The following is a 25,050-nucleotide window of genomic DNA, read 5'->3' as shown; positions in this document are numbered from 1 at the left end:
ACAGCTGAGGAGACCAGTGGCCGCCTACCTGGAGTTTAGAATAAATGAGCGTCTCCTTGTTCCTCTCTTATCTCTGGAATTTGACCATATCATTCTCTCAACCTGTGATAAGAATCTAAGTGAGATGAGGAGACTGTGATCAGTGGGTAGTGGCCACAGAACTGTGACATGGTTGAGATTAAGTGTAGGGGATAAATAATAAGGCAGGTAGGATGAGAGACAAAAGAGACCATTCTGCTTTTGCTCTGCTTTAATGGCTTTCTAGATCACATGCCCATGTCCTATTATACTACAGTTCCTGTGCCCATGAGAGGATTATAGTACTTTCACCCAATCCCTGCCTTAACTTGAGCTAGCTTAACTGGGTTTCTCTTCTTAGCAATCTTAGAACAGGTGACTGGAGACCAGAATGCAGAAAGACAGAGGCAGTGGACCACAGCCGGGTCACCTTTCTAGGGAAAGTCCAGAGATGGGGATCCCTGGGCTTGTGTAGTCCTAATGCCTTGTGGCAAGAGTGGGATAGACCCCATGGAGTGGCATGGGAGCGGATATCAGAGGCACATGTGTGCTCTGTGTAAACCCTGCTCTTCACAGGTTACAGGGAACAGAGTCGGGTTCTTTTCTCTTGAGTTTCCTTTCCTTTATGAGTTATAGCAGCTTAGTCCCACACAGTTCAGGGCTTCTGAAGAAGTACACATGAATGCATGTCCACTCCTCAGGCAAGGGCCCCAGAAGCATCTGGGCAGCAGTCCTCCATGGCAGACTCTCTCCTAGGCTTGCCTTTGTGGGAGAAGACACTTTAGACCTGTCCTGTGGCTCATGGAGAGATGACGGTTGCATCATCTAAAGCCAACCACTGTGACCCATTATTATGACTTGCTAACTACTGTGGTTAAGAGAAAAACCCAGAGATCTCTGAGATGAGGTTGGGTTCTTCCCTGGGTTCTTAAACTGGCCTCTGGGTGAGGCGGTGGCTGTTTTTTTGTTTTGTTTTGTTTTGTTTCTTAAATCTATCCTGGCTCTGCGTCATTCCTTCCCCTTTAAACAGTGGTCTATTGAAGCAGTGGGGAGAGATGGAGTCCTAGATCCAGCTGTGTCCTGGATCCAAAGCAACAGAATACCTTCCTGTCTGTTTTCTTCCCCCTGAAACAGAGATAATAACAGTGCCTTCGTCGAAGTGCTGTTAGGAGGATTAAGCGAAACAGTATCTACAAGTGCTTAGCACAGGGTCTGGCAAACAGCAAAAGTGCAATAATTGTTAGCTGCTATATTACCGTTCTAACCTACCCGAAAGCCGCTCAGGGAAACTAGCTTTTAGGAATGCATCTACGTGCCAGGTACCACATCAAGTGCTTTCCATGTGAATTGCACCTAATTCTCCAAATAATCCAGCCAGGTCTGTAATATTCTCTTTTAAGGGTGAAGAAACCATGGCGAGGTTGCCTGTGTGTAATGCCTCTCCCACTGTGTGGGCGCCTGCCCATGTTGCCCTCTGCCTTGCCCTTCTCTTCACCTGACCAAACCTCCTCTTCTTCAGTTTCAGTTTCTCTGCAACTCTGGAGGCCTTTCTTGACCCAAGTCTAGCATGAGGCCACTGCTCTACCCTTCTCCACTACCTCATTTTTCTCATTGCAGCAATGGAATACTACATTCTGCTTGCTTCTTCAACTGTCCTCCATTTTTAGTTTCCAGACTGAGTCTCAGCCCTTCTGTATAAGAGATGATCAAAAATACAATAAATGTTTAAATTTTTTAAAAAATGCATTATAGTAAAAGACACATTGTCATTAATCCTCTTCAAAATACTCTTGCCTTTCTTTGAATACACTTATGCCATCGTTCTCACCATTTTCTGAAGCAGTTCTGGAAGACCTCTTTCATGAGATGTGATAAAAAAAATACAGTGAATGCTGCCGAGTGCCATCCAACAGAAAAGTAGGCTTATAAAAATATTACAGTGTGTCCTTGCCCATCTGATTCATCGAATGCAGCACTGTGTGACTTCTGGCTCTTCCCCAAAGTCAAAATGACCATGAACGGTAAGTGTTTTGAGTCAATTCAGGACATTGAGGCAGCCATGACAGTAACACTGAAGACACTCATGAAAAAGGACTTCCAGAACTTCAGAAAGTTCTTATCCCATGAATGATAAGTGTGCTTAGTGAGGATGAGTATTTTGAGGGGGGATTAATGGCAATGTGTCTATTACTGTAGTAATTTTTTTATTGAAACACATACTGTATTTTTTTTATCACACCTCATACATCACATGGTCCAGGGGACTCAGTAGACAAGTATAGTTGTCAAAATAATGTGTGCAAAAAATGAATGAATGAATACATAGCGTTCCTAAATTAATGGCAACAGAGTTGAACAAGTGGCAGAACTGAGTCTGTCTAGTCTGAAGCCCGGGCTCTATCATGCAAATGGCTGTAAACCTAAGACTGTATAAGATGCCCCATGAGATAGATTACAATAACCATTAAGGTTTTGCGGATTATCAAGGTTACACAGCAAGTAAGTGGCAAAGCAAATGTTCAGAAGCCGGGCACATCTGTTTTTAAGATGTTTCTTCATCTCTACTCTTAGCATCAGACCTGGGACCCATCCAGAGCTATCCCATCTCCTCAAACACAGGGCTCAGTAATCCAGGAGAAACCCATACCCATACAATAGGGCTCATGGGTCCGTCTGTCTCTAGGAGGCATTAATGAGGCTTATTAGTGGATTAATGGGCTGGGCTGTAGACTTGATGCTATCCTGATTGAGAAACCCACAAGTTATTTGACCTGAACAATGTAGTTCGGGCATGAATTGTAGCAGAAAAAGATAACAAAGAAATTCTGCCCCAGAAAAGACATCTGGTCTCTTTGTTTTAGGATAAAACTAATTACCAGGAAGAACAATTCAGAGCCAGGAATTCTCTTGCTCTTGTGGCTACATCCTGTTTGGCCCATCTTCACCCGATTGCCCTCATTAAGAGTTCATTATGCTCCCTGACAAGCAAGCATAGCTCTGCTCATATAGGAGCCCAGACACTGACACTGCGGTTGGGGCAGGGAGGCCAGCTGTACCCTGCACTGTGGCTGACAGATGAACCTGTGCAAGGGCAGAGACCTCAGTCAGCCCCCAGATGGCTAACGCAGCCGGGCCCTTTGGGATATGCATGCCTTTCAGCATGACTGGGTGCAAACAGCCCATGCTATGGGCTCAGACAGATCCCAGTCCTGTATACGCCATATACTAATGACACATTTCTGGGTCTGGCGTCAGGGACTATCTGATAGACCACTGTACACAAGTGCAAGAAGAGACGTTTTTGCTTAGAAGATGAAAATACCTTTGGCCAAGACACAGAATTGCAATGGTTACATGTATCCACCTCCATTATCCCTGCTTCCTCTGCCTCTGGCTGAGTTTGGCTAATCCTTTCAGCTACAGCTGATGGCCTTCTGGGAACAGGAGTCTAGAAGCTGGCCCCTACGCAAGAGGTTTGGAGTTAATGATTTCTCTGGAGCCACTGTGGCATCACTGTCCTCTTAGTGGCCAAGAAGCACCCATAGCTTGCTCTGGGTCAGAGTACGGGACATCAGGAAGGGTGAATCCTTGGATGCTTCTAGTGAGGTGAAGGGAACTGATGAACACTTTGGAGTGCAGTGTGTTTCCATGGTGATGGCAGGATCTGGAGCCTCAGGTAATAGCTGGGCACCAACAACACCTTAGGTCTTTTCTGACCTCTGAATTCACCCCCCTGAGAAGCTGAGAGGCAAGAGGCCACTGGGCACTTCTCTTGTGATGTGCCAACAATGCTGGGGCTGTCATGGGAGGGCAGACTCCTTCCTACACACTGGGTCCCTGTACAAGAGAGGCTGATGAGGGACAGGGAGGTCCTGGGGTCTGTGTCCTTTAGAATCTTAGGATGTTTATGTTCAGAGGCCCATAGAGAACACTGAGCCCAGTCTCTCAGCAAGGACTCTTCCCACTGCTGGGCTCTTGTGGATGCTCTGCCCATCCTGTTCCCTAATGAGGAAGGTCTTGAACTTAGTCCACAGGGCTTCAAAGGACAGGCCTCCGTTCTTCAAGTTTTCATCCTGGGCTATCAAGAAAGGTCTGGGGGCACACTGTCCAAGTGAGGAACCAGGGTGGTATTACCTGGTGTTAAACTCAGTTTCACTGTTGATTATCTGTGTGAATGAGACAAGTCATTTCTTGCCCCTCTGTTTCTGTTTAAGTGGTCTCAAGGGCCTAACTGTCACAGATAAAAATGTTATATGCTCAGACTATAAGTCAGTAAAAAGCTGGTGAAATATCCAAAAACCAATCGGGTACCATTTAAAATATCTTAAGAGCTGCAGATCGTTGTTTATCATGTTCAAAGAGTTGCAATCTTAGACAGAAAGTACATTTACATACTTCAGACTTGCTTCTATTCTGGGACAGTCTTAGCTTATTGCACTGAACAGATGAAGGACAAACATTGAGATGCTTGCCTGGAAACTGGGCCAGATCAGAAGCACATCTGTCTGTAGATCCTATGATCTACCCTCGTCACCTTGGTGTCCCCATCAACAAGTGGAACTACTGCCTTGCTCAAAGTACAGTGAGCTCAAGAAGGTTCTGTCTCTCCCTTCCTCTGTGTATCTCTTTCTGGTCTGACTTTCTGCCTGCATCTAAATGAAACCCATGAGAAGCTGGCTCCTTACCACCCCGTAGGCAATGATGTCAGAATACATCCTCATCTCTGGATACACGCTGACCAGGTACCATCGGAAGGTTTTGCATTGAAGCTGCTTCCTCAGAGCTTTTCTTGCAGTGATGTCCCCGATGTCAATTCCTGAGTCCTGCACAGGGAAACACAGGCAGAGATGCAGCTTCACCCCAAACCCCACCTTGGAATGACCAGAGCCCCCAAGCAAGATTTGCAGAGACTCTGCTGGAGCAACGACGTGAGAAGTTAACTTACGCAGTCTTCCACATAGACTGTTATCACTCCTATAACAATCCCTGTCTAGACCCTGACATGTGAGGTCAGTATTGATGGGGACTGTCATCAAATGCCACTGAAAATAAAGATGCAAATCCTTACACTTTATATGACTATAATTTAGCACTGTATCCATTTATACAGGGAGCCATTTGCAGAACATGTCTCAGGAAGGGCTCTGTGTTCTAGGGTTCTAAGTTCCAAAGGGGAAACCCTGTTTCCTAACTCAGGATTGAAGCACTATTTTTCTCTCTCCTTAGGATCTACTAAAACATGAAAGAGATATAATCTATCAGGTATACAATCTCTAACCTCTAGGAAGCGCCAGAGCCAGCTTATATGTCTAGATACCACATCCCTGTTTATTAACTGACTTTTGCTTTTCTGTTTTAATGGTTCAGCTTATCAGCACTATGTATTTACTGTTAATTGCATCAAGCCCTTTTTCAGAGCAAGGGCATAAATCGAGAAATATACAGACCTCAGACAAGGTCACCTTGGCTCTTATTAGAAAATAGTGAACACATCTTCTTTTGCCAAATATTTTATATAGTGAGTTGAATAATTTCCTCTTCTAAAATTCATATCTGCCTAGAACCTCTCAATGTGACTTTATAGCTTCTTTAAAGATATAATTAGTTTGAGATCCCAAGATAAAATCATCCTGGATTTAGGATGAGCCAAAAATCCAATGATGAGTATCTTCCTGAGAGAATGGAGAGGGAGAAATTTGAATACACAGAGACAAGGACACGAGAAGACCACATGAAGACATACGCAGGGCTGGTATGATGCATCTACAAACCAAGAATGCCAGCAGCCACCCGAAGCTGGAAGAGGAGGGGAAGGATTATCCCCTAAAGCTATCAGAGGCAGCATGGCCTTGCTGGCCCTCTGATGTTTAAACTTCTGGCTTTTAGAACTGTAAGAGAATAAATTTCTATTTTTAAGCCACTGAGTTTGTGGTAATTTGTCTTCACAGCCCTGGGAAACTCATAAAGTTAGCCACGCCAAAAATGGGCTAGTATTCCTGCCACAAAATCCCCTGTGACCAAACCTAAAGAAAGGCCAGCACCAAAGGGCCACTTGAGCATCCCTGGCCCTCAGTCTGTCTTTGGGCAGAGGAAGCAGCAGCTGCTCTAGAATACTGAGCCTTGCTTAAGAAAATATTGATGCCTTGCTGCAGGGTGACTTTTTGTGTATTGATAAGCAAAGTGATTTTCAATGAATGTAGCAGGACACAAGAGCCTGAGGATGCTTCAGCTTCTCACAAACTTGGGACTGAATGTGGTAAGGGAGCAGGTGAGAAGTCAAGCCCTGTGCCATGCTCTGCATATAGGTGACAGGTAGAAGATGCCTACCCAAGAAGGGTGTTAGAAAGCCAGGGAAAGAATGCACCAGTCATAAGAAACAACACCAATGATAAGGGTTAACACTTATCTAGCGCTTTCTAGGTGCTGTGCACAAATCAACATTTTGACATATTTTAAGGTATTTAATGTCCCAGGCAGCCACTTCAGCAGGGTTGGAGGGTTCCAGCTCTGCATTTGCAGGTGGGATGCTGCAGGGGGCAGAGGGAAGGTGAAGTAAACTGGTAACAGATGCAGATGTGCCTATGACTGAGCAGGGAGTAGTGGAGCAATATCACATCATGGGCAGCTGGGACGCCTCCTGGGGACAACCTGGGGAGGGGAGCAGGCAGCTTCCTCCTCTCCTTTCTTTGTCACTTCATCTTTACCAAACTCCTCTCTGAGCCCTGAGCACTGTGTGTACAAGCAGGACTGCCACAGTCTGTGCCTGAAGGGAGATGAAGACAATAAACAGACTGTGCACACGGTGTGAGGCACAGAGGGAAGCAGAGCATGTGAGGACGAACAGAAGAAAAGCCCTCATCATGCTTACTATGTGGGTGGCTGAGAGGGAGGAGGCCAGCAATCAAAGAGGTCCGGACTCCTGGAGTGGAGGATGCTTGAGGTGAGTTTGGAGCGATAAGCAGGGCTAGCTAAATTAGTGTTCCCCAACTCTGGCTACCCTACGTCATCACCTGGATCACCTTCTCCATGTTCCGGCAACTCTACAGACTTACTGATCTGAATCTCTGAGAGTGAGGCCCAGATCCGCATTTCTCACAAGTGTCTGAAGTGATTCTGATGCAGTTGCTCTGCAGATTGGCTTCTAGGAACTACTGACAGAGGGAGAAAGGGATTACACACATGGCCAGGGTGAAGTCATGCATGAATGAGCCCTGACCATGTGCTCTGCCTTGTGCTATGCACAACAACACTGATTTGGATAACTCAATCTGTTCTCTGGGAGTCCTTGGTCTGCCACAGTAGTTTTCAGTTCTAGATGGACCTCACAATCCCCAGGAGAGCTCTCCAAAATCAGATTCCAGAAGCCCTTTCCAAGCCAGTTAAGTCATAATCTCTAGGGGTGGAGCTTAAGTGATTTTGAAGTCCAGCCAGAATTGAGAATCATTGGTCTACTGAGAGAGATTTTAGACAGGCTGCTCATGCAATGACAGAGACATGTATGGGATGGAGAGCACTTTCCCAGTCAGGGCTGGATGTTCAGAAGAAGGGTCACCAGAGCTGAGTCTGCAGGGATGGAGGAGACCTGTAGGGGTAGGAACATGGAAAGTGGTGGATATGTGAGTTCCAAGTAGAGAGAACAGAGAGAGCAAGCACAGAGGTGAGAAAGAGCATGGTGCAAATGGAGCTGTGGCAGTTCCCACAACCCAGCCATCTATGTAGATCCCAAAACAAGGTGTGGGAAGGAGTGAGGCTGGGGATACAGATAGAAGAGAGGACATGGGCCCCTCAGATGCAAACTGAACATTGCACTTGGCACTTGACTTTGTACATAGTGGAGAATTGTTTATAAAGATTTTAAACAGGGCAAAGCTATGTTTACTCTAAATTTTTAAAAAGGTAACCTCAGGTAGTGTGAAGTCTAGATTTGAAGGGAGAAAGACTTGAGCCAGGGAGCCAATTGGAGCCTGTTGCACAAGCCCAGACAGAGCCTGAACTCAGATGTGAGAGGAGGAGGGAATGGGAAGGGGGGCTTGACGATTGCTAGAATGGGATTGAGAGGAAGGTGGATGAAAGGATCAGTTTCAGGCTCAGGTTTCTGGGCAGATGGTGGTGGCACCAGAAACTGAGGCAGAGGATGAGAAGAAAAGCAGGAGGCTTGAGGGAAGAAGATGTGCTCAGTTTGGGTCATATTCACTCGGAGTGCCAGTGGAAACGCCAGGAAAAGATGTCCAGCTGGCAGGTGGCAATGCAAGTCTGAAGTAGACCTGGTGATAGTAATTAGAAATTTGTCAACATATGGGTGGTAGTCAAATCCAAGAGCAGATGCGATTGCCCAGAGAGGTGATGTGTAATGAGAGCTGCTGGCCAAGGGTGCATTCCCCAGGGAGCACTCCAGCAACTAGCGGAAGTAAGAGGAACCGTAAGGATGAAGGCGTGAATAGAGAGAGATGGAGAGATTTGAGAGTGTGGATCATGGAGCCAAGGGACTGGAGTTTCAAGGAAATGTGGACTTCTGTAGGTGAAAGGTTTCAAGATGTCTGTTACAGTAGGCAGTTAGGAGGTCCATGCTGGCCTTGGCAAAGGCAGTACTTGATGGGATATGGGGATGTGACTTGAGAAATGAGTGGAAAGTGAAAATCTGTTGACTCTTTGCAGAAGCTTCAGAGGAGGAAGGAGTTTGGACACAGAAGGTAGCAGAGGACTTGAGACAGATTTTTAAGGAAACAACTGACCCCTTCCTTTTCCACCTATGGCTTTATCTGGGCATTGCCACCTCTCATCTGCTCACTTCTCCCCACCCACTTGATTGGTCTGCAGTATCTCCCCGAGGGGTCAGAGGCAGACACTGAGTTTCATCATTTTTCAATTACTTTTACTCATGTGTTTTTCTACCAGTCACTGGGTTGCTGTCTATTTCAACATCTGTCAGCTCCAATGGGTTACATCTAGAGCCTTGGGGGACAGATAGAAGGGCATGGGCAGGACTCCAACCCTAAACAGAGCCTGGAGGTCTACAGTGTTCATTGATGAACTGCTGGGGAGTTTCCAAGTGCTCTTAACAGTTTCTGCCACCAGGGGACACCCACAGCAGGACTCAGGGCCCTATGCAGAATTCGGTGATCTAATGCCCAAAAGGCACAGTGGTTTCCCTAGAAACACTCTTACTGTCAGGGATGCAATCCCTGGGCTGGTTCATTAGGGTTGGCTCCACTCTGGCTGATATTCCCTGGCTCCTCATTTTCCCTCCCAGCTGATGAAATCTCACTGATTATAGGAGTCTGAATCCAAACTCAAATTCCCTTTCCCAGGGTGGTAGTCTCTAGAGAGAGGTTACCAAAAGCTCCCACCCAAGTCTCAGCCTACTTTCTATCAATTTAGCCAGAGAAACATTAGCTTGGCTGAAAGTTCAAGGTACAGGGCCTTCCTATGGAAACTCTAGGCAATAATTGATCTTTGAAAGAGAGTTGATCCTTTCTAAAGGACTCCCAATGGGATGCCACAGCTCTGGGAGGAAAGAAAGAGGTCATGCAGTCAACAGCTCTGTCACACAGAGTGCAACATAAGCAATGAACTCTGGAGTTGGTATGGCGGTTGGCATCCTGTGGGTGGCATCTGTTGGGTTCTTCTCACTCAGCATTCCAAGGTCATTTCCATGTGACACATGGCAAGGCTGAACAAAACCACAAGTGAAACATTGCTTTTTCTCTGACACTTCTTAAGAGTAGGTGACTAGAGAGACAGAGGACAGTGGCAAACAATAAGTTTCTGTGATGAGGTCAGAAACAGCCTAAAAATGTCCAGAATAATTTTCTTTTTCTACTGAGGATCCCTGTGGGAGTGTATCCACTCCCCACTCATATGGCTAAATAAATCCTACCGGTGTGTGGATATTCCTTATTGTTGGTCAGAGGTTAAATGGAGAAGCTTAAATCCAGTTTACAGGGAGATTAAGGTGCATTTTGTGAAGTGCTTCTCATTACTAGTATATTTTTAATCCTGGACCATGAATACCCAATGTCAGAGATGCTGGGGACCAGGAGCAGGAAGGAGATGTAGAGCCATGGGACTAATTTTCATCTTAAAATGAGGTTACAAAAGCTGAGAGAATAAGTTCTCCATAAGGCATGCTGATCAGGTGCATGGTTAAGAAATGGCTCAGAGTCTCAGAATTAGTCCCTTTCTACAAATAGATGTTTGTGAGTTGGCGGTCCCTTCTAGCATGGTGGACAAGACCTATGCGAAGAACTTATTTCAATGATTTTGCCCCCCCCCCACTAAACCCAAAGAAACTCAGCCCCACTGGTGTTCCTTACCTCTTGGGGTATGTTCCAGGCCATGTAGACATGACTTTTAAATTCATCCATCCAGACTTCAGCCACCCTGAGGGCATTCCTGCGGACATGCGCAGTGAGGTCCTCAGTGTAGGGCTTGTGGGCTCGCTCGATGTGGGCGATCCGCGAACAGGGCAGGACCTCCACGCTGCCACCACACTGCCATACCTGCAGAAGACAAGGAGCCTCTTGTCAGTGCCAGACAAGACTCTATCTCTACACCACCACTCAACATGAGCACAGAGAAACCCAGCCCATTCCACCTTGTCTCTCCACACAGTGCACCAGGGAATGAGCTGTATCTGATACCTCCTTCCACAGCAGTAGAATTAATGGGGCCATTAATTCATGGCTTTATTCTCACTGCCATGGGTTTATTTGCAAAGAATTAATGTACCTTCTTCCTCCATCCACGACCCCTATGTGGTCAAAGAAGAGATCAGACATTTGGCAGCCAAAGCTCTGGGTTCTCCTTGCCTTTGAGGAGGTCTCTACAGCAGTCCTTAATATAAGGAACCAGCAGGAACTCCCAGCAGAAATGTCCATCTTCAAATGGACCCCAGAGCCTTAGACAAGGATTAGTGGTCACTACAGAGAAAGAGTCAGACACTCTTCTCCTACCCCATCTTTCCTGCAGAGAGCTGCAAAGAAGGGAATGGCATTAAACTTCTCACCAATCCCAGTAAATCTGGATACAATTTGATTTTGAAAGATGAAGAAAACTGACTTTGCATTCTGAGTGTCAATGTGTAGTGTCTTGAAGGTCTTACCACTCTGACCCCTCAATGATCCCAACGTGAACATGCGCTCCTTTTTGTGTCTCCAAGTTTTTCCCATTCTGTTTGTAACTTTAGAATGCCCTCCCAATTCTTTCATCCACTGGGGGAAAAAAAATCACTCCTCAAGACCTTGGTCACATGGGGGCACACACTGTGGGATCTTTGCTCAGTTCTCAGGGCAGAGCCAATCTCTCCCTCCTTTGGACCCCAAAGCTCTGGCTATCACAACTCACCAGGTCATCCCCACTCACTGACTGCGTGTTGCTACAGGGCAGAGACAGTGTCTCATTTGTTTCTCATTTCTAGTGCCTAACACAAAGCCAGCTAGTAAGTGCTACTTTGTAAGTGCTTGAATAAATAAATAAGGGATTGTGCTCAATCAATCAATATATAAGTGGTTGATGCATGGTGAGTATGAGCTGAATCTGACATATCTGGTCAGAGCTGATATATGTGGCTTCTGAAGGACAGCAATTGAGATCTTTTGTGGACGAGAGTGGTCACTTGACAAGTACTGTCCATTTGACAGCTTGGTGGATAAATTTCACATGTATAACATGTGCCTGTCAACAATAAGAAGACTAGGTCAAAGAAAGAGCATAACTTGGGTTTAACTTAATCTCTCTGTGATAGTTAGGAAGAAGATGCCTTCTCTTCTACCAATCCATGTCATACCAGTGGCTCCCTACAGGGTATGGGCAGTTGGAGTTGGAAGGAAATTTACTGATTTATCGCTTACCTAAGGTTGTCTTACATTGAGGGCCAATAGAAAGGAAACAAACATTTTTACTGTGTGCCAGGCACTAGACCTGTGCATACAGGGAGGACGTGAAATGTAGTGTTAATAAACAAAGGGTTTGTAACCCCAATGCTCTGGGTTCAAATCCTGGTTCTGCTTCATTTTATGTGTGTGACCTTGAACAAGTCACTTCTCATTTGTGTTTTCATTTTTTTTTCATTTCCATAGGAATAATAATAATTTCCATCTCAAAGATTTCATGCTTAGTGCCTGGTTCATTATAGGCACTTGGTCAATCTTAGCTATTACTAAACAAATTATATAGTGGAATCCTCAGAATAAGTGAAGAAACAGACTGAAGAATGTCCTTTGTCTAAGATCACACAGCTGCTATTTCAGACAAAAGGACCGGTCTGATCCCCAGAGCAGCTCAAGGCAGAGCCAATGTTCCCCCATGGTGTCCAGGCTGTGGTGCTTCCTTCTCAGGGCCCACATCTGCGGAAGGCTGTGCTGGCTTCTAGCTTGCTTTGCTCAGATTGTCAGCCAGTGAATACTGTGATCGACGGCACAGGGAGTGAAGGTAGTCTACTCGCAACCGGAAGAGAATCTATTACTCAACATGTTTCAACAGTACAACACAGAACATGATTTGTACCAAAGCTCTCTTATCAGGAGACCTGTTTCTCGGAGGCCCTGTTTCTCACCATTTCACCTTAGAGTGGGCAAGAGGGAGCATATGCAGGTATGCCCGTCAGAGTGGCGGTGGTGGTAGCTTCCATCATGCTCTGAGACATGGGAGAAGGAGTGAGCGAGCTCACTGTCTAGCTCGCTCTTGAATTCACTTCCCTCTTCCCATCCTTGAGGCCACTTTCCTTGTCCAAGTCATGGTCATCTTTTATGGACTCTGCAACTATCTCCAACAATCTGAGGCCTTTGCTCTAGCTTCTTCCAATCTCCTCTGCAACAAGGCAGTCAGAGCGATCTTTTGAAGGTGTGAATTGCACCATGTCCCTCCCCAGCACCGTGCCTCCCAACACACACCTGGATCTGGGCTTGGCCTCATCCATGCTTCCTGCCTTATGCTTAAGTTCCCTAATGTATTTGGTGCTGCAGCCATGATGAATTTTTTTTCTTCCCCCAACATTCACTTTTTCTTTAACTGCAATGATATACCCCACTCTACTCTGCTTCCTCAATTCATTGTTTGAGTATCAGCTCATGGTCATTTCCCAGTGTGCCCTTGAACCAGGTCAGCCTGTCATGCTCTGAGGTCCCTGCTTCATCTTTTCCTGACCTAGCACAATTGTAACTGTTTGTTTAATCATCTTTCCTCTTTCAAAATGTCATCTAAGCTCTTCATCACATTCTCCTTTAGACAAGTACTAAATGATGCCCAGGAAAGATTGTGGGTTTCCAGGGGCTTGGGGCATCTGGCCAGGCAGGAATATTGTGTTTAACAGCACAGTTTGGGAGTCAGTGGAAGCTGGATTCAAATTTTTACTTGCCCTCCCAAGCTTCTACTCCACCCAGTGGAAGAGGGTGATGCGTTGTGGGCAGGAGTTTAACCCTGTGGCTGCCTCAATGTGCATATGTGGATGGAGTCCAGGAAGTAAATACATTATGTTTTTACAGGGCATCTCAGCCAGTTCTGGACCCACTGTGTGCCCACAGGTGATTTTAACTCTAGTATAAGAAACTTGCATGATAGGGGTACTGCATAGGCCCCCGCTGGAGTTCCTGCAACAATGAAGCCCTATCTGTGCCTGTGATTATTTTATAACAATTACTACAATTGATGCTATTTGGCTTCTGCTGTAGACTCACTTTTGAGGGCAAATAGTTGGCAGAGGACAGGCTGCCTTCCCTCAAAACATGAGGATACACATGCTCCCTCCTCAGAGATACACATGCTCCCTCCTCAGAGATTCAGTGCCTGTTAACAGTGGATGCCTGCAGTCTCCTCCATTCTGTAGCCTTTTTTATAGAACTCAGGTATGGACAGAGGGAAGCATTTGCCTTGGATATAGCAGATGAGTTCATGGTGGCATCTGGGCTTTGGAGCAGATGTGGGCATGTCATGGTACCCATCATTTCTGGACCCTGCCAATCACACTGAAGTAAAAAAGAAAAGGCTGATTCCTGGGTGATGAGTAGCTCCATTGACCAGGCTTGACCCCAAAGAGAATCCCCAAAGTCTTATTGATAGCTGATCTCAGACTCTGTCTAGAATGATAGACAAGGGATAGGAAAGAAAATCCTGGACATCTGAATGGTGTGGAAGATGAATCTATGAAGCTTCCATAGAAGCTTGGGAGGGGTAGGGGACAAGGAAGCGGGGAAAAGGGAGCTGGCCTTGGTGCATGAAATGGCCAATTTATAAAGGACACAATATGGCCAGACCCAAGCCAGATGGAGGCTATGGATTGATAGATAGGAAAGATTGTGTCAAAGAAGCAGTGTCACTGGATAGAGTGGAGGTATGGCTAGAAGGGCTATGAGTTCCAGTGGGTAGGAACGTCAAGAGGAGAGAGGGCAGCGGATGTGGATGCCAAATGAATGGCTGAGAAATGAAAATCAAGAAATCTCAGGGAATGACAGACAAGATGTAGATCATAAGAAGAAGGCATGCAGTAAGTCCTATAGGCAGTAGGGGCACCAGGTGGCTATCGGCCCAAGGTCGGATTCTGTCATTTCTGGGAGGGCACAGAGCAATGTGCTTCTCGACCACACCAAGTTCTTTCCTGTCTCTGTGCTTTTGCACCTGCTAGTCCAGCCCATCTTCCTGGAATAATTGCACCCACTTGTTACCTCACTCAAATACTGATGTTTTTGTCCACCCAGGCTATGTTAACCTTTAAATACCTTTAGTGCACCATCCTTTTTCTTCAGAATACTTTCTGTATTTATCCTTTAAATATCTATCTCAACAAACCAAACTGTAAGCACCATGAAAACAGGAATTATGGCTGTCTGTTTATCACAGTCTATATCAGCCCTGGCACTTAGAATATATTCAATAACTATTATTTGAATGTGTGAATTTAAGAATCCTGGGCTTTTAATGCCAATAGATACATGGTTTTTAACTATCTCAGTGGGATGCCCTCATAAAGGCCATAAACATAAAATGTGGCCAGATTTTACTGAACACAATGGCTTCCTTTAGGCATGCATGGTTCTTTAGCAAAGCTCTGACATTTAAGTGCGTACTGCTGCAACCAAAGAGAGTTACTTTGGCAGCAGAGCTTAAATTAATGTCATAAAACCCAGGAAATCATCAAATGAGCATGGCCCACAGCAGACAGTTTTGTCTTAGGGAACCAGAAAATCACTGTAGAGAAATGCTTGGATATACCTACAGAAGTGCTACTGGGCGGATCCCCTAGATGTGACCCAGGCCTAAAGCAAACCGCAAATGCTAGTACCAGGCACAGCCAAATCCTCCTTACCAGAAGTTCTGAAATAGTTTGTAGTACCCTTATAGAACTGCAAGAAAACATGTGGATCTTGGGAACTGGTGGAGAGGGTTTGACTTTTGGCTCTGTCACATATTAGCTTTTGACTTGGACTTGTCTATTGGTAATAATGATTCCCTGTGAGGTTTAAAGGAGGCTCAGTATGAAAAGTTCCCAGCAGCAAAGAAAGGCCATGATGTGTTCTCTGAAAGTTGGATCTTTTTTTCATTCCCAGGATGGGGAGCCAATGGTACAAGGTTAGGGCCACGCCTGGGTGCCATTTACAAGTCTCCCACCTAGTCTGTTTCTGCTGGCTGCCAAATGGGGGAGCCAAACTTAATGATGCTTTAGATCCCTTCTAATTTTGCACTCTGTGAATCTGAGATTTGTTGTTAGTACTTCAAATGATTCCCAGTACTTGAGACACAACCAACAGAGCTGTAAGTTGGGGTACAGTTGGGACACACTGCAAGGCAACAGGATACTGTTTGAACATCTCTGCTGTTCAAAGACTTGTGATCACTCCATAGTCTATGACAGAAGTAACTAATGAGTTCACCCTCCTATATTAAGTCTCTTCCTGTCAATGTCCTTCTATGTTGAAGTGAATTCTGAGACTCTCTAGGTTCAAAGAAAAAGCAGGGCACCATTTATTAGCTATGTTTACTATGGGTAAGAAATTGGAGATGATAATACCTCAGCCTTGTACTTCATAGCCAACTACATAGGATAACATCTCATATTTCTTCCACCTTTTATCTCCTTGTGACCTTTTTTCCCCTTTAGTACCAGCCATTGAACACAGGGCCTTCACACTGAGTTATATTCTCAGCCTTTTTTAAAAAAAAAAAAATTATTTTAGGACAGAATATCATTAAGTCTCTAAGTTGTCCAGGCTACATTCAAACTTGTGATCCTCCTGTATTAACCTCCCAGAGTTCTGGGATTATAGGAATGTGCCACCATGCCTAGCTATCTCCTTATGACTTTTAATGAGCTCTTTGTTCTTAGCAAACTGTTTTCCCTGTTTTCTTAGCTCAGAAAGCTTCCTTCCTACTCTCTGTCTACCCAAAGCCAGTCTGGCTCAGTGTTCCAAGCTCTTGGAGCACGTGATTTGCACCACTCATGTGGTCCTGATTTCTTGGATCATACGGTTAATTATCTTTTTATGTGTAGCTGTCTCTCCTGGCTTGGCTGTGAAATGCTGAGACAAGAGTGGGAAACTAGAATTGGGAAGGCTGGGGGCAGGAAGACAAGGTGGCTGCAGCCAAGGCTAAGGACTGGGAAAGCTGGAAGAGGACCAAATGCTCATTTACAGAGTGGTGGCAGGGTCAAAGATGTAGGAAAACAAACAGATGGATAGCCTGGGCAGGGCACTTATTCTTGGGGCATTATTCAATTTTGCACCCTAGGCTTCTTGCTCACTTCACTATAGTCCTGATTCTGTACAAGAATAAGAGGGAGAGAGATCAAACTAGACATGGTTAACACAAAAGTCAGAGGCCACCAGCAAGCCAGGGTCAAGGGCATGAGGCAGAAAAGGGGCTGGGATGGAGACAATGCACAGAAATAACCTTTACCCAAATGTATTTCAGCTTTACATTTGTAACATTTAGTATCTAGACAAAGATCACTCTCTTGAACAAGATCTGCAAGACCTCTGAGAGCAGCCTCTTATCTTCTGTTGTTCAGTCACAGCAATTTCTCTTAGCCCTTAGGGTATACCATGTTCATGGATCTCTGACCCTCTTCCTTCTCCTAGCACCTTTACTGGAATCCCTACTTCCCAGCACACATACACTACATGCTTTGTTAATTCCTACCTGCTACCCTGGCTGCCCTGATTTTGGTTGAATGACTCTGCCATGCGTTCTTGTATCACCTGTACTTCCTCTTGCACAGCAAGTATGATAAACAAGTGTGTGTGTATGTGTGTGTGTGTGTGTGTGAGAGAGAGAGAGAGAGAGGCAGAGATAGAGAGAAAGAGAGAGAGAGAGATGTACAGCTCAATGATACACAATATAAATGTTTACTACCACTTCACTTAAGAAATAGTGCTTTGGGGATCTCTTGAAAACCTCTCCGTGTCCCTCCTTATCTCCAAAGGAAACCTATTGGCCTGAATTTTGTTAATAATTTCCTTGCCATAAATCTAAATTACACATTGTTTAGTTTTACCTGGTTTTGTACCCTATATAAATGGAGTCATATTTTGTGCCTTCTGCAACTTGCTTCTTGCCTCATTTATTTTCCCCACCCTAGTGTTCCCTTGTATAAATATGCAGCAAATTATTATGCATGTTCCTGTTGGTTGACAGGCTTGTTTCCAATAATATAAATGTCGTTCCTCAGAACATTCTTGTATGTGTCTCTTGGTACCCAAACATGGGCAGGGCTCCAGGTATTTATATCACAGTAACGTTTCTGGAGTACAGGTTAAACATACATTCAGCTTTCCCATGGAAAGTGAAACTCTTCTAAGTTGTGTAAATCAAGTTACAACCCTCACCCAGCACTCATATTGCTTCACGTCCTTGTCGACATTTGACATTGTCCATTTGATCCCATTTTAGCCAATTTAAAATGAAATTCTCTCTCACTGCAGTTCTAATTTTCAACCTCCCTTGATTACTAGTGAGATGCACTTTTTTCCCCTGTGATTGGCCCACAATAGCTGACTCTAGGAGAAGGCTCCTGGCTGCCTTGTTGTCATTCAGGGAGCTCTAGTACTTACTCAGAGCCTGGCATATAAGAGGAGCTCCAAAAATATTTACTGCATGAATGAAAGAGCAAAGTTGGGCTTTTGTTCTAAGATATCCCCAATGTACTTTACTTGGTGCTCCCCAGGTTTCCAAGGAAAGCTATTTAGTAATTTTAAAGTGAAAGGAAATATTTTTAAAAAATGATGATGCTTACTTTTCCATTGGACCCTACAGGAAAACTCTCCCTGGGGATACATTTTCTCAAGACCTCTCTTCTTGCAATGAACTCTTCCAAAGTGTCCTCATGACTGAACTGCTCCTTGGTAAACATGATGCTTTTTCTTGGGAGGTATTCCTGAAGGGAACTGAATACTTCGGTCCCAAGACACACTTGAAGCAGCTCCTTGTTTGAAAGGAACCCTTCATAACTATCCCAAGGCAGCAGATGGATTTGTCTGGCAGAATTCCAAGGAGAGATAAACTGGCTAGATGGTCTGGGAGCTTTTCATGAAAAAAAGACTTAAAAGGCTGTTTTGCTGGGATTTGGGAGTGGAGAAAGAGCTGCTTACCCACAGGAAACCCAGAGAAGTCAGAGGACAGTGGCAAAGGTGTCACTCGAGTAAACTGGTCCATCACAGACTGAGGACCCCACTTTTCCTTGGACCTCAATGCTCAGCCATAAAGATTGGGACAAAGGATTTCAGAGAAGGAAATTTTTGAGGATTGCTTTGTCAACGTGTGGCCATTGAGAGCAGAAGGCAGGTCTAATGGCTCTGAGCAAGGGGAGATTATTCATGGTTTCCTCAACTCTCATATTTCGAAAAGAAGAAATCAGACCCTGACATGTTGGGGTTGGGGTGGCCTCAAGGGCAGGCAGAAGCTCCTGGTGCCCCTCAGCATCTTCCAGATCCCAAAGAGCTGAAAAGACATGACGCCTGTCACTTCCTCAACTTCCTCAACAAGTATCCAGATCTGTCTTCCCTGTGTTTTCCCTTCTATCATCTATGCCTCCCACTGGATGTTTAAGCCAGAGTGACCATGAAGTTCAAAGATGATGAACCCATAAGAGAAGCAACCTGAATCTGTAAGTTGGCACCTGGGGAAAAGTTTCTGGGAAGAGCCTCCCATTCTTCAGGGGATTGTGAGGTGAGCAAGCAGATAAATATTTCCTGGGTTAAACATCTGAGATTAGAGTCTGCAAGTTTCAGTCTGTGTATCAAGGGGTAAAAAAGTGCCTGTAGCAGTTTGGTCTCTGTAGCAACCACTAGCCAGCAATTCAACTGGGCTTTGTAGAAGAAAGCTTCAGGCATGGGGGCTTCTCAATTCCAGCCACTAGGTCCCCTTAAAGCCTCACTAGAAGATCAGAATATAGACAACATATTTATAGTCCTAAGGGTGAGGGAAGGAGCCTCATGGGGCAGGCAGGGTTAGGATCATTATAAGACAGGCTGTTGGGTGAGAATCTAGTTCAAGGTCAGAGCCAGATCAGAGGGCAGGAAACCAACGGAGATACCAGCAGACATGAAAGAGGAGAAGGCAGTGGCTTAGAGGTCATACACAGCCCTAGGTTTCTCAGGAAGTCATAGATGGCAGCCCTGTGGCAAGTCTGCTAGTACCAGAGTGAGCTGGCAGGGGTGGCCAGAGCTGGAGCCACACCTTCAGCCTCGTCAGCAGCCAGAATCTAGATGGTGCTGATCCCTAGAGCTTCCCATTGTGAGAGGGTGGGAAGGTGGACTAGTCCAAGTCCAGATGTTTCTATAGAATAAAACTCTGCAGAAGCCTCGAGCTCAGAGAAAGAAGTATCTGCCAAGTTCCAAATCAGGTCCCATTGACACTTGTGCTGACTACTTTAATTGCTTCTCTGTTTTGAACTAAGATCTCTGGCCCCCATTTCCATCACAGGTTCTGCCAGAGAATCATAATGAGCTTGAACATTACAGGGATCAGGGGAGCAATTTTCTAAAATCCAAACTTCTGAGAATCATTTTTCTCTAATAACTAGGACAATCTATTTACTCGGTGTGTATGGAGTCTTCTCTGGTAGGTTACAGGTGCCTTCTTCCTGTGGACATGCTTGCTCTACCCAGCTCACTTTCAAACTGAACCTCTGGACTATGTTTAATTTATACTTTGCTCTATAATGATGAACCACTTACTTATTTAAAGTGTTTCCTTTTTTATGTCTTTAATCAGTGGTTGTTTCTTTCCTCTCTCCAAAGCTTAATCTAATCAGAAACAAATCTGACGCATATGAATGGAATGGCTCATTAGCATGTCCCAATCAAATTCAAATTAGCCATCTTTGCCAAAGGCCCCCCAAAAGAGCAGAGCAACACTGGCTCAAACCATGGCTCTGAGCCAGTGTCCAAAGTGTATTGCCTTGGTAAGTCAGGAGGTCCTTTCTGAAATCCAGGGCATCCAGGAATCACAGGACAAAGTCTACCCTCTGTCACTCTCAGCAGAGTGGGGGCCACCTGATGGCATTGACACAGGGTAGGTGGAAGCCAGTGTGGCAGATCCCAGGGGCAGACATAAGAAGAAGCTACATGTCTGGCCCAAGAATCACCAGCACACTTGGCTCCACCGGACTGTCCCAGTTATCATCAGAGGATAAAATGATGCTGCAACGCTGAACCTTCTTTCACTCAGAATGACATTTGTTTTAAGGAGCTTCCCTCTTGTCCAATTAAAATTCAGATTATGAAAGCTGTTGCACTGGGTCTTCTCTTAAAGAGATTTGCCCTTTTCATAAATATTAAAATGAATTGTCAGCTCGGGCATCATCACGGTGTCGTCTTTGAAAGGCACCACCATTGAGCTTGCATTAACAATGGGATTTATAAAAGAGCTCAGCAATTCAGGAGGGCGGAACTGAGGGGGACCCACCATTTCCCAGGTGCGAAAACTGAGGTTCAAGGTCACATGATAAATTGGAAGCAGAGTAGCGAATGGATCCAAAGCCTGTCTCTTGGGAGGAAAGAAGCCAGTTGTTCAGGGCACAGGCTCTGAACCAAACAGTCTTGGTTTGAAAACCTACAATTCCCACTGGTGACTCCAGGTAACTTCATTTCACCTTCTCTCACACTCAGTTTCCTTGTCTGTAAAATGGAGATGAAAATGATGAACTCCAAAAGTAGTTGTGAGAGTTAAACGAAGTAACATGAGTAGAGAGTTTATTTCAATACCTGGCTCAAGTTTAGCGCCCACTAAGTATTAGCCCTAATAATTACTGCAAGATTCCACTGACTATAAGATTCACCATTCCTGCTTTTCACAAAGGGTAAGAGGAAGCACACTATAGCCCTCTGAGCTGGAGATTCATATATCCAACTGCCTATGTGTCATCTCTACTTACCTACCATTCAGACATCTCAAACTCATTTTACCCAAAGCAAAGTTCTTGTTTCCTTCCCCACCTCCCCATCTGTCCCTTATCATCCCCTCATCTACCTCATAGCTCAAGCCTGAAACTTGTAATTCTCTGTAATCCGGTCCTGTTCCTCCTTCTCCACAGCCAATACATCAGTAAATGGAGTCAGCTCTACCTCCTAAATAGAGCTTGAGTTTAATCACTTCTCTCCATCTGCACAGCCAGCATCCTCAAGTCACCATTATCGGTGTGGACATCTCCACCCAGAGTCTCCTAACAGGTCTTTTTCCTTCAACTTTTGTTGCCCTCCAATTTCCTTTCTAAAGTTATAGATCAGAGTATGTCTTTAGTCTCTGTTTCAACAGTTACTTGTTGAGCACTTACTATGTGTCAGGTACTGTTAGAAGAAATGGGAATTTTGTCACTGAATCTAACATATAAAACCTCTGACATTTGGGACTTGCATTCTGTTTTTTCCAGTATGACATTTGCTATGAACTAAATTACCCCCGATATGTTAAATCACTAATTCCTCCTCAATTATATTGGAGATAGGGTCTTTAAGGAGATGATTAATGTTAGATAAGGTCATAAGAGTGGGGCCCTGATCCACCTGGGGTCCTTATAAAAGGAAGAGATACTAGATCTCCTCTGTCTCTCTCTCTGTCTCTCTCTCTGTCTCTCTCTGTCTCCCTCTCTCTCTCTCTCTCTCTCTCTCTGCCATCTGAGGCTATAGCAAGAAGGTGGCTGTCTGTAGGCTAGAAAGATACCCCTAGCTGACCAGATCCATCCATGCTATCTTGCTCTTGGATCTCCAGCCTACAGAATGGCAACAAAGTAAACTTCTGTTGTTTAGTCACTCAATTTATGCTATTTTGTTATGGCAGCCTGAGTTGATTAACATAGCGCTTATTTCAATTTGTACCCATACATCTATTTTTGTTCCATTTTACTAACTGTCTGTCCCATTATATGATTAGCTTCAGAAAGGAAAGAGCTATATTTACTTTTCACACATTGTATGCCAAATGCCAAGCATGGTACCTTGCATATGGTAGGCACCTAATAAATAATATCAGATGAATGAACTGCATCAAAAGGTAGCAAAAAATATTAAGTAGAGTGACTATATACTTTGGCTTCTTGGGTCAATACTGGTTTACAGTTCTTATTTCAGGGTAGTCATTAGTAGCATCTCCTTCTACTCTCAGACGTATTTGGTTTGGACATCAAATTATCATTTATTTACACATTTATTATTTAGCTATATATGCCAAATTTTCAAGGTGCAACTTGACTTTAGAAACATTAAAATCTAAAATAAGTATCTGTCTTGAAATCATAGTATTACCAGTCTTCCCTCTCCCCTAGTCAATGACTTCTTTATATGACTACAATTCTGGTGCAGTGAAAATTATGCAGATCATTGAGACCCTCAGCCAATGGTGAGCAGTATCCAAAGCAGAAGTAGTGGATAGAAAGAGAGCATAGCCCCCGGGTAATGTTCCATAACTGAAGGTGCCATACTGAGCAAGAAAGAGACCAGGACCCTGTCTTTCAGACTTTCTCAAACCGGACAGAGATGGGTCTTGATGAAGTAAATAATGCTACTTTGGGTGGTTTACACCGCGGATTAACTGCTTTATTTTCAGGACTGACTTGATAGTACATATACGCCTTGCTTTATTGAAAAATTCTTGTGTAGGGGTGATTTCTGGAAACCATCATCCACAAGCACTAGGAAAACACTTGAATGTGTCCTGCCTCTTGCACTTTACAAAGTGAAGGGCACTTGTAAGGGGAGGAGATGTCTCTGAATGTCTGCAATTGCAGATTTGTGAATACCAGGCCTTGTCGAAGAAAACCACACAGGGTCTGCATGAGGAGGAGGAAGAGGAAGAAGAGGCAGACAAGAATGAAGAGGAGGAAGGGGAAGAGGAGGAGAGGAGGGAAGAGGGGAGGCCATGCTCAGTTTTGTCAGTCATTCTGGCCTTGCTCGATGGTCCCTTCCTGGAGAATAAGAACTACAATGAAATGGTGGCAAAGAACTACCTTCCAGGGTCTGCTACAAACCAACAGCAGGCCAACTCAGCTAAAGAAAAGCAAAAAAGGAAACACAAAAGAGAGAGTGAGAGTGACTCTTAGGAGCTTTAACATAGATGGCTGGCTCCCAGCTTTTTTTTTTTTCTTTTGTTTTTGCCTTTTCCCCCCAAATCAGGAAATTAAAACATTGATATACTCATACTATCTAATCCACAGACCATAATCAAATTTCTTTGATTGCTCCAATAATGGCCTTTATAGCTATTTTCTCCTTTGGCCTCAACTTTTTATGAAGACAAAATTTTCTTCAGGTTGACTCTCAAAATCCTTTTATCAATCATTACCTCTTTGGTGCATTTTATTAATCTCACTTTTCTATGGCTCCTTCACTGGACACAATTAACACAATCTAAGTGTGAAGACCCTTCCTGAATACAGTTGTCCATGGGCGCTCTCCTTCTGTTCCCTGCCATTTCTAGCTAATTGCTTCATTATGTACTTTTTTAATTGCACTGTTCATTAGGGATTAATTTTGCACTTATCTCCACTAACCATAAAACTTTTGCAACATATAGTTAAACCACGTCTGTTTGGCTGCAGGTGTGTAATTGCAGTCACTCTGTGGCTGGTCTGCTAGCAAATAGTGCACAGTATGGCAAAGAAGCATTTGCACAATGTTCTCAAATGCCCCCTTGGAGCTGCTGAGCATGGAAGAATAATTGGCTCTGGGCTGGTTACTTTGGGACCAAGTTCTCTTTTACCTGGGGATCACATACAAGGGAACACCTACAAATGGAGAGGTTCTAGCCTCCTAGGCATCAGATTGCTCAGACCTCAGAGGTCCTGGGAATTTCAGGTGCCAGGAGGCCATGGCTAGTGGCACATATTCATATTTCCACAGAGCAGGGCTATCTATGCTGACAACCTAGAAAGAAAAAAAAAAAAGCCACATTCTCAAGATCAAGTCCATACTTTCTCAGGGCTCTGGCGTTTGGCCTCTGTTGATAAGCAGGCACTGGATCACCAGCAGCCAAGGAATCCTCCCACTTTCTTTTCTAGTCAAACAAAATCTTTAACTCCCAGCTTCCTATCAATCTCCAATCACTCCTTTCTTGGCCCTTTGAAATAAGACTTCTACTGCCACTCCTTGACTTCAGTTGTGCCCCACTTAGCCTTTAATGGTTGTGTCCATTGCCCTTTGCCCACCTGAATTCTCATGGCACAAAGAGGTAACTTAGGGGATTTGGCATCGACAAACCATGATCAAATCTAGAGTCCACCACTTTTTCTTCATAGGACCTGGGCAACTGGGTCAATTTCTCTGAGATATATCTTCCAAAGGCATGCTCCCAGTGACCTACTTCTTTAAACCAGGCCCTAACTCCTAACAGCATATTTAACTATGAAGTCATCAATGGCTCAATCCACTGATGACTACAGCACCCCTATGCTCCAATCACCTCCCCAACACCCTACTTCTGAACACATGAAGTTTTGGGTGGACATTCTAGATCTAAACCATGACATCACCATGTCCTGTAAAATGAGGACAGTAATTCTGATTTCTCGTTGTTTTTGAGAGGAGTAAATGGTGTACAGCATAAAACTCACTA

The 25,050-nt window shown here is 44.6% G+C and overlaps 1 protein-coding gene across 3 annotated transcripts in view; it reads right to left on the bottom strand.

Annotated features, from left to right (window-relative positions):
- The window catches only part of Galnt18 (polypeptide N-acetylgalactosaminyltransferase 18), a 343,509-nt gene that overhangs the window by 44,441 nt on the left and 274,018 nt on the right, over positions 1-25,050 (bottom strand). For all 3 annotated transcript variants that reach the window (XM_087211670.1, XM_004851426.3, XM_021263800.2), the window contains 2 exons: positions 10,332-10,517; positions 4,704-4,841 (listed from right to left, as the gene is read on the bottom strand). In XM_087211670.1, coding sequence (XP_087067796.1) covers positions 4,704-4,841; positions 10,332-10,517 — 324 coding nt within the window. The remainder of the gene's footprint in view (positions 1-4,703; positions 4,842-10,331; positions 10,518-25,050) is intronic.

The sequence above is a fragment of the Heterocephalus glaber genome, unplaced genomic scaffold (genome assembly GCF_053883595.1).
Source record: "Heterocephalus glaber isolate CG9 unplaced genomic scaffold, H.glaber_assembly_v1.0 deba00001428, whole genome shotgun sequence".
Taxonomy (NCBI): Eukaryota; Metazoa; Chordata; class Mammalia; order Rodentia; family Bathyergidae; genus Heterocephalus; species Heterocephalus glaber.
Note: the sequence above shows the minus strand (reverse complement) of the source record. Positions and strands in the feature narration are given on the sequence as shown.